We start from the raw sequence: 10160 nt of genomic DNA, 5'->3' as shown, positions 1-10160 counted from the left end.
AATTCGAATTGTTCCCCATTTCTTTGTTATTTTGAATTCATGGAATCATTCTACTTTGATATTTTTTTACTTTTTCAAATCATTTCTTTGGTCCAATCAGTTTACTAACAAACACTTTCTTTTTAATCATTTCTTTTGAAACACTATTTGAATGACATCCATGAAAATGCCAAAGGCTTGAAAAGGCTTGGATGATGTGATGAAGATTAACTAGGAAGTTGCCCCGATTTGAATTGGTCTTGGGGCAAAAATGTGTTTGGGCTTTCCTAGTTATTAATGGTATGAAGGAAATGATGGGGACTTCAAAAAAATTGCCCCTAGTGTGAGAGCCTAGGATGGTCGTAGGGTGTCAAGGCATGTTTGATTTTTCCCAGATGAGGAAAAAAAAAAGACGGGATTTTCACAAGTTGTCCCTAAGGTCATCACAACCTTTGATGTAAATAAATGCCCCAATTCAGAATAAATTATGTGAATATATGAATTACAAACAAAGTGACTACCCCAGTTTGGGTTTGGGATTGATAAAGATGGATTATTTTAAGGTTTGTCAAGGTTTAGGCTTAGAGCGAGGTTATTGTTGGAGCAAAGATGGAATTTCATGAAGAATGAATTGAAAGAGGACAACCCAATTTTAACCAAATTGCTTGATTGCCCATGCTGATTTTGGAGCTTTGAAAACATGTCAACCAAAACAGGTCAAAACCCCAATACAACAGCACCAAACCCATAAACCCCAAAATTCATCTCACTCTCAACACGAAATTTATCACATAAAACCAATCCACCCAACATGTACGATCTAAAGCATGTAAATTAGGATTCAGCTCCCCTAACCTGGATTGATTGCTCAACAATTGTGAAGGCAGAACCCCATTGACTCAAAATCCTTTCTTGCTTCAACCCTTGCGCCTCAAAACTTAATTCTCCCTCTCAAACTCGTGCTCCTCTCTCAAGCAAATTCCAGAAATGCCAAAACCCTTCCCTTTACCTAATTTTTGGCTTTTATATGTGCCTTTAAGATAGGTATTAAAAATAAAACGAGTTTCGGGCCTTTAATTTCCTCTTCAATATTACTTATTTGATAAATTCCCAGCCCCCTTGGCTGCCCATTCTACTAGGCTTTTCTTTAACCCTTCACATTCATATCACCACTATTAATTAGCAAAAACAAAACTTTTTATTTGCCCACCAAGGTTTGAACCCATGACCTTCCACTCAAAAAGCCATATCACAACCACTATGCCAAATCACATTTGATGATACTCACAAATCAACAATAGTTTACAATACTAATCACATACTCTTTCATATCCTTAAAAATCAATAACAAAACAAACACACATAATTGGCATACATAGGACTCGAACCCAAGTCCTCTCACACAAACCAAGTACTCTCAACCACATGAGCTAGTACTTTTCCACGTCACATTAAACAACAATTAATGTCATAAAGGCGTCTTCTACCCGCATTTATTAATTAATTAATTATTTAATTAATTAATTTTTCCCGGGTCTTACATTACCCCCACCTTTTAAAGTTTTCGTCCACGAAAATAAGACTTACCAGTAAAGAGATGAGGATAAGACTTCCTCATGAGGTCCTCCATCTCCCACGTCATCTCTTGGGTTGCCTCGTCCCAGAGAACCTTCACAGTTCGAATCTCCTTCCCTCTAAGCTGTTTGACTTGAGAATCTAGAATCCTCACTGGTCCAACTCCAAGAGTCAGGTTCTCACGCACCTGAACATCATCCTGCTCCAACACATGAGTAGGATCCGCCACGTACTTCCTCAACTGTGGTACGTGGAAAACATTGTGCAGGTTTCCCAAGTGAGGTGGCAATGCAATCTCATACGCCACCGGTCCAATTCGTCTCATAATCTGGTACGAACCGATGAATCGAGGGGTCAACTTCCTCGACTTCAATGCCCTCCCAATACCTGCTGTAGGTGTAACTCTGAGAAATATGTGGTCACCAGCCTCAAACTCGAGTGGTCTCCTCCTCTTATATGCGTAGGGTTTCTGTCGACTCTAAGTTGCACGCATCCGTTCCTGTATTACCCTTACCTTCTAAGTGGTCTGTTGTAAGAACTCCGGACCAAGTACCACAGCTTCCCCATCCTGCTGCCAACACAAAGGTGTTCGACACCTTCTGTCATACAAGGCCTCGTACGGTGCCATCCCGATGCTGGAATGGTAGCTGTTATTATAAGTGAACTCCACTAGTGGTAGCACATCACTCCAAGTCCCGAGGTGATCCAGAACACACGTTCTCAATTAGTCCTCCAGAGATTGTATGGTTCTCTCAAACTGGCCATCCGTCTAAGGATGGTATGCCGAGCTCATTCTCAACTGAGTGCCCAACGTGTTCTACAATGACTGCCAGAACCTCGATGTAAACCTCGGATCTCTATCCGATATGATACTCTCCGACACACCATGTAATCTGACTACCTCCCTGACGTACAACTCTGCTAGTTTATCCAGAGACATCTTCTGATTAATAGGTAAAAAGTGAGCACACTTCGTTAATCTGTCCACTATTACCCATATGGAATCATGCCCCTTCACTGACCTCGGTAGGTGAGTAACAAAATCCATGGAAATGCTATCCCATTTCCACTGAGGGATCTCAAGAGGCTCTAATGTACCACCTGGCCTCTGATGCTCTATCTTTGCTTTTTGACACACTAGACAAGATGCCACATAATCTGCCACATCAGTTTTCATACCAGTCCACCAGAAAGTTACCTTCAAATCCTTGTACATCTTAGTCATACCTGGGTGTATGCTAAGACGACTCTTATGCCCTTCATCCAAGAGCATTTTCCTCAGTACTCGACTGCTGGGTATACACACCCTCTCTCTGAATCGCAGGATGCCATCTCTACCCATCCTGAAGTCTTTTCTCTTCTCTGTGCCCAACTCACTAATGATATGATGTAATTCCTGATCCTTACCCTGTTCCACCCGAACCTCATCCAAGAACTCATTAGTGATCCTCAACATGCTGCACCGTATGTGATCTGTCTCCATATCCAATCCCAGATTCATATCTCGCAGCTTCTCGATCAACTCCAACTCCTTAATCATCATGGCCGACACATGAGATTTCTTCTTGCTCAAAGCGTCTGCTACGACGTTAGCCTTACCAGGATGGTATAACAGCTCGAAATCGTAGTCCTTCAAATATTCCATCCACCGTCTCTGTCTCATTCAATTCCTTCTGATCAAACAAGTATTTCAAGCTCTTGTGATCACTGAATACCTGAAACTGTGCCCCATACAAGTAGTGCCTCCATGTTTTGAGAGCAAAAACCACCGCCACCAATTCTAAGTCATGTGTGGGATAATTTTTCTCATGCACCTTCAGCTGACAAGATGCATAGGCAATAGGCCGTTTCTCCTGCATCAACACGCAATCGAGACCCTGGTATGAAGCATCACAGTATACCTCAAACGTCTTGGCGGTGTCAGGAATAACTAATATGGGTGCAGTGGTCAATCTCCTCTTCATATCCTCAAAACAGACCTCACACTCGTCTGTCCATGAGAAAGGCTGGTCCTTCCTAGTGAGTTGAGTCAAGGGACTCACCAGCTTGGAGAATCCCTCCACAAATCGCCTGTAATAACCTACCAGGTCCAAGAAACTCCTCACCTCAGTCACAGTCTGTGGCCTTTCCGACTTCACCACTGTTTCAATCTTCGCTGGATCCACCGATATACCTTGGGCTGAGATTACATGGCCCAAGAATTGTACCTCATCCAACCAAAACTCATACTTTGACAACTTCCCATACAGTTTATGCTCTCTGAGAATTTCTAGCACCACTCTCAGATGATCTGCATGTACCTCCCGACTTTCACAGTATATCAGTATGCCATCAATGAACACGACAACAAACTGATTCAGGTACGGTCGGAATATCCTGTTCATGTAGTCCATAAAGATAGCAGGAGCATTTGTCACCCCGAACGGCATCACTACATACTCGTAATGGCCGTATCGTGACCTGAACGCCGTCTTTTGCACATCCTCCGGTTTGACTAAGATCTGATGGTATCTAGACCTCAAGTCAATCTTAGAGAACACTGCGGCTCCCCTCAGTTGATCCAACAGATCATCTATCCGCGGCAGCGGATACTTATTCTTTATGGTCAGCTTATTCAACTGACGGTAGTCAACACACAACCTCGAACTGCCATCCTTTTTCTTTACTAGGAGTACCGGTGCTCCCCAAGGTGATGCGCTCAGCCGAATGAACTTCTTCTCAAGCAAATCTTCTATTTGCTTCTTCAATTCAGCCAACTCCGCTGGGGCCATCCTATAAGGCGCCATGGACACCAAGCCAGCTCCAGGGATGAGATCGATGGAGAAATCCACATCCCTACTCGGTGGCAACTCGGGTATTTCGTCTGGAAACACATCAGCATACTCCTCCACTACTGGAATCACACCAATCTTCTCAACGACACTCTTCTTTTCTGTATGAGCCACTATCATAAAGCAGGTGGCTCCGGCTTCTACTTCGTTTATCGCCCTCTGCGCCGAGATTAATTCTAGTCCTTCATGCTCTGGGAATACCAAACTGCGTCATCCACAATCAATTATGACGTGATTGTTAGACAGCCAGTGCATCCCCAAGATTACGTCCAGTCCCTCCAAAGGCAAGCACACCAAGTTCACCTTGAATCTGCGACCTGCCACTTCCATAGAACACCCAACGCAGACTGAACTGGTAGCCACTTGACCTGAGGAGGGAGTTGAAACAAGCAACTCACATCCCAAATCGCGTGTCACCAAATCCAATCTCCCCACGCACACATTAGAAATAAAAGAATGGGTTGCCCCGGAATCAAACAACACAAGTACTACATTACCAAACAACACACAAGGTTCAAGGATGAGATTACCCGACTGTGTAGCCTCGGTAGTGGTCAGGGCAAAGACTCTGCCCGCTGCCCTCGCTCGCTCTGTTGGCGATGCGGCTGGTTTCTTCGTGCTAAGGCTTTTCTTCTCTAGACAATTGTTGGCGAAGTGTCCAGGTCTGTCGCATATAAAACACTTGCGGCGGTCGCCTGACCCTCCTACTCCGCTTGCCAACTGAGGGCAGTTCTTCTTCAGATGGGGTCCACCACACTGATAACAAGAGGGACCCTGAGATGTTTGTGGCCGGCTATACGGCTTTTTCATCTGCCTAGCCTCCGCGACATTCTTCTGATGTCGGCTCACAATAGGACCAGGACCCTTTTCTAAGTGTTCGGCGCTCTTGGCCTGTTCCACCAAGACCGGAAATCTCCTCTCTCTCAGAGGCGTCACTACCTTCTTCAATTCATGTTTGAGTCCTCGCTTAAACTTCAAGCACCTCCACTCCTCAGTCATATTCTGGGAGGAGTATCTAGCCAGATGTTCGAACCTGTTGACATACTCCTGTACCGACATATCTCCTTGCTGCAGTGCAAGGAACTCTGCCTCCTGGTCCTGTCTAGCGGTATCGGGGAAATACTTCTCCAGGAAACGAGTCCTGAAGTTCGCCCATGTCGCTAGCTCCTCCCTAGTCTCCATTTGCTGTTGCATACCTGTCCACCAATACTCTGCATCCTCATTCAGCAGATAGGTAGCAAAGAGCAGCTTCTGCTCATCCTCACAGTTCATCACCCTGAAAATCTTCTCACACTTGCGGAGCCATGCATCCGCTTCATCAGGGGAGGCCTTGCCAGTGAACTCTGTTGGCTTGTGGTGTAGGAAATCCTCTATAGTTGGCACCCTAACTGGTGCAATCGCCATCCTAGGCTGTGCCGCTACAGGTGGCTGCATCGCGTCCACCATCCGGTGAATCGCCTCCGCAATGTCATCAACACCACCACTCCTTCTCCTCTTGTTAGCAGCCATAGCCTGAATACGCCACATCACAACTGGAATGAATCAATCACTTAGTCAACAAAAATCACACACTTTTCACATTCAACACACAGCATACCACAAACAACACATCGATAAGCTCACTCATCACTAGCCCCAAAATATTTTAAAAATATTTTCAAAACTTTTGCTCTGATACCAATTGTAACATCCCTAAGGAATATTACTGATATAAAATAATTAAAATCAAAATTTCAATAAAGTCCGCATTTAATATAAACTATTTCCCAAAAACATGGGAAATTTAAAACTTTAAATATACGAGTTATAAAACCAGGAGTCCATAATTCATAAAACTGAAATAAAAGTCAATGGCTACTGCCAAGTTTACATAATCTTCACAAGGATAAAATAATAAACAAAATACATATGTATCTACATAATATCCCATGCTAGCCCTCGCTCCGAGTCTAAGCATCTTTTGACCCACCTGTCACATCATCTGCTCCCGGATAACAAATTACCCGATCATCGCCACACACACACAGAAAGGGTGAGCTATGCACAAAATATATATATATATATAAAGAAACATGAGTATATATATGTTTCCCAACCCAAAATAACATAACTAATTTCATATTTCACAATCACCCCACCATGACCTCATAGTCCTTCCTGAGTCATATGCATGAACTAGGTCTTGGGACTTCCCTGTGCTCCCACGAAACTAACTCTTTCGTGGTCCAACCCTATAAGCCTATCCCGCTCATAGTCCTGCCCTACAGACTCCTCGCCTGTAGTATAAACATCCAAGTCTCATACTTGGACCCTGGCACGCACGCAATCACCATACTATGGACTCCTCGCCCAATAGTAGCCGACGGGAACATCACAATTCCTTGCCCATCGTGCGCCCGACACATGCAATCACCATACTAAGGATTCCTCGCCCAATAGTAGCCGACAGGAACTCAACCAGTTCCATGCCCATCATGTGTCCAACCACCGAGCACATCCCAAACCCCTAATGGACTTAGTCCTTCAAGCCCAACACACCACAACACATGCATATACAATCTAACCATGGTATAACAACCAAACCCACTCATAAGCACATAAAAACATAATAATTATCACAAACTCGCTTAGGCTAGGGGCCCCTCGCCCAAGCTAGACCCTCAATCTCGCTTAGGCTAGTTCGCCTCGCCTGGGCAAGTTTAACTCAGCAACCAAAACACGCCATCTCGCTTAGGCGAGATCCTCTTGCCCGGGCGAGTCACACGTTCGCCCAAACACCCATTCCCACCTCGCTTGGGCTAAAATACACGCGAAGCACCAAACATGACCAAGACATCTCGTTTAGGCGAGGCCATCTCGCCTGAGCGAGACTTTGGTTTGCTCAAAACCCATAAAACCTTGCCTGGATGAGAAGTCGCGCTCAACATGCGCAACTCCAACACCATCTCGCCTAGGCGAGCCTCTCTCACCTGAGCGAGAGTACGTGTCGCCCAAACCCAATCCACGTCGCTTGAGCGAGACGCTCTGTTGGCAACAAGGTTTGCATCCCTGCTAATCTCGCCTAGGCGAGCCTGGCTCGTCTGGGCGAAAATTGCAGGTCCTTACATTGATTATGCACGCAACAACAGCCACCCAATACCAATTTCCATTCCAATTCATATCAGATTAGTTTACACATACTTCAACAATATTTATGCACAATTTAAACCCCATTTGGTACCTAAAACGCCAAGCACACACTGTTACATCATATCCAATGCATAATTCCATGGTATTCATACATTTGGGTCAAAACCCCAATACAGCAGCACCAAACCCATAAACCCCAAAATTCATCTCACTCTCAACACGAAATTTATCACGTAAAACCAATCCACCCAACATGTACGATCTAAAGCATGTAAATTAGGATTCAGCTCCCCTAACCTGGATTGATTGCTCAACAATTGTGAAGGCAGAACCCCCTTGACTCAAAATCCTTTCTTGCTTCAACCCTTGCGCCTCAAAACTCAATTCTCCCTCTCAAACTCGTGCTCCTCTCTCAAGCAAATTCCATTGGCTTTTATATGTGCCTTTAGGATAGGTATTAAAAATAAAACGAGTTTTGGGCCTTTAATTTCCTCTTCAATATTACTTATTTGATAAATTCCCAGCCCCCTTGGCTACCCATTCTGCTAGGCTTTTCTTTAGCCCTTCACATTCATATCACCACTATTAATTAGCAAAAACAAAACTTATTATTTGCCCACCAAGGTTTGAACCCATGACCTTCCACTCATAAAGCCATATCACAACCACTATGCCAAATCACATTTGATGATACTCACAAATCAACAATAGTTTACAATACTAATCACATACTCTTTCATATCCTTAAAAATCAATAACAAAACAAACATACATAATTGGCATACATAGGACTCGAACCCAAGTCCTCTCACACAAACCAAGTACTCTCAACCACATGAGCTAGTACTTTTCCACGTCACATTAAACAAAAATTAAAGTCATAAAGGCATCTTCTACCCGCATTTATTAATTAATTAATTATTTAATTAATTAATTTTTCCCAGGTCTTACACGCCAGGCAAAGTCTGTAGCTCAGTAAATACTAAGGCACGTGGCGCCTAGCGGTAGAGGAAGTTCTACCAGGCGATAGTTGTAGTGGCAGTGAAGACTAAGGCGCTTAGGACTTGCCGCTTGGCGGTACGTGTCCCCCGCCAGGCGATTTTGCTGCAGCAGATTGGTGTTATGCTTGCTATGATGTGCGTGATCTACAAGGCTTCTAGGATAACTTAAAGGTCGGCTTCTTGGTGTTCCTTGAGTTGTGGCTCGGAACGTATCCCTTGATTTGTGGCTCGGGATAGGGGTTAAGCACGTGGTATTCCTTGAGTTGTGGCTCGGAATAGCATCTCTTGAGTTGTGGCTCGGGATGGCGGATGAACACAAGGAACCCTTGAGTTGTGGCTCGGGTTGGCAAGTGTTGTCAGTGTGAGTGTGCTGGTTGTGGTCAGTACGGATGGGTCCAGATAGATTGCCCTCCTCAGTAGTTGGCTGATGAGTTTGATAGTCTTGGGATGATGCGAACTATGTTCGTATATGGGGACTCCACCTGGCGTTACGGTGTATGATCCGTAGCAATGTTTTCCGCACGTGTTCTATCGGTTGTAGCCGAAAGGTATGGCAGCAAGTCATCTTGAAGTAATCACTAGGAGACGTAGAACACGGTTCACATGGTTGTGGCCATGTGATGTGAAATCAAAGGACAAAACTCCTTTGGTGTGATTGTATTATATATAACTGTACTCTATATATATATATATATATATATATATGTTTATTTTGTTATCTCACCCTATCTGCTTGTGTTTGGCGATGATCGTGTATGCGGTACACGGGAGCAGATGATGTTGCAGGTGGATCTAGTGAGGCATAGAGCCGGAGTGGGGCTAAATTGGGATAAAGAGTTTTCTCAGAGTTTTATTGTTTTATGATTTGGAATAATTTTGTAAACACTTTGTGATACTGATGATTTAATCAAGTTTATGATTTAGATTTAGTTTATTTGACTATGTAATGAAGTTTTTAAATTTTCTCGCGTTTTGGGAAATGAGATTTAATAAATGATGCTGCCGTATTATTTCTATTTTATTTTATTTAAAATCGTAATATTCGAACGATATGTTACATTTGGTATCAGAGCAATGGTTTTCACAAGATTTTTGGGCCTCGGGGAGTGAGCTTGACGCGTTTCGGTTGTAACTTGTGTGTTGTGGTTAAGTTATAATGCTTAACTCTATATGTCTAAGCTTAGTAACATTGTCCTTGTCGTGTTTTATTGAGCAGGCAAGGAAGGTTGCTTGTGAGGCATAGAAAAATGTGATGCTCTTACCGGGTTTTAGTGAACAGGTAAGGGTGGGGCTCTTGTCGGGTTTTTTTTTAACAGACAAGAGTTGTGTTTGTGAGGCTCAAGGAAAACAACACTCTTACCGGGTTTTGGTGAGCAGGTAAGAGGTGGGCTCTTACTGGGTTTTGATGAGCAGTCAAGGGTTGTTGTTTTTGAGTCTTAGGGTAGGCAACGCTCTTACCGGGTTTTGGTGAGCAGGTAAGGGTGATACTCTTGCCAGGTTTTGATGAGTAGGCAAGGGTGGTTTTTGTGATTCTTAGGAAAAGCAACATCCTTACCGGGTTTTGGTGAGCAGGTAAGGGTGATACTCTTGCTGGGTTTTGGTGAGCAGGTAAGAGTTGTTGCTTATGGGTCTTAATGGAAACAAC

At 43.8% G+C, this 10160-nt stretch overlaps 2 protein-coding genes across 2 annotated transcripts; both read right to left on the bottom strand.

The window, feature by feature from the left end:
* Positions 1-1070: 1070 nt before the first annotated feature.
* On the bottom strand, positions 1071-2182 carry LOC114165234. The gene is made up of 3 exons (XM_028049893.1): positions 2108-2182; positions 1567-2023; positions 1071-1132 (listed from the first exon to the last, which is right to left on the bottom strand). The coding sequence occupies exons 1-3, from the start codon at positions 2180-2182 to the stop codon at positions 1071-1073; spliced, it is 594 nt and encodes a 197-aa protein (XP_027905694.1).
* A 2413-nt stretch (positions 2183-4595) lies between these two features.
* Positions 4596-5894, bottom strand: LOC114165233. Its single transcript, XM_028049891.1, has one exon. The coding sequence runs from the start codon at positions 5892-5894 to the stop codon at positions 4596-4598; it is 1299 nt and encodes a 432-aa protein (XP_027905692.1).
* Between the last annotated feature and the right edge of the window lie 4266 nt (positions 5895-10160).

Source organism: Vigna unguiculata, chromosome 10 (genome assembly GCF_004118075.2).
Source record: "Vigna unguiculata cultivar IT97K-499-35 chromosome 10, ASM411807v1, whole genome shotgun sequence".
Taxonomy (NCBI): Eukaryota; Viridiplantae; Streptophyta; class Magnoliopsida; order Fabales; family Fabaceae; genus Vigna; species Vigna unguiculata.
Note: the sequence above shows the minus strand (reverse complement) of the source record. Positions and strands in the feature narration are given on the sequence as shown.

What these genes read in the sequence shown, in the direction of transcription:
- LOC114165234 (XM_028049893.1), bottom strand. Translation starts at nt 2,182, where the DNA reads ATGGCACCGTACGAGGCCTTGTATGACAGAAGGTGTCGAACACCTTTG. An exon ending in AGCAGGATGGGGAAGCTGTG is followed by an intron (nt 2,024 to 2,107) that starts GTACTTGGTCCG and finishes TAGAGTCGACAG; the next exon opens with AAACCCTACGCATATAAGAG. An exon ending in TTATCCTCATCTCTTTACTG is followed by an intron (nt 1,133 to 1,566) that starts GTAAGTCTTATT and finishes ATGAATGTGAAG; the next exon opens with GGTTAAAGAAAAGCCTAGTA.
- LOC114165233 (XM_028049891.1), bottom strand. Translation starts at nt 5,894, where the DNA reads ATGGCTGCTAACAAGAGGAGAAGGAGTGGTGGTGTTGATGACATTGCG.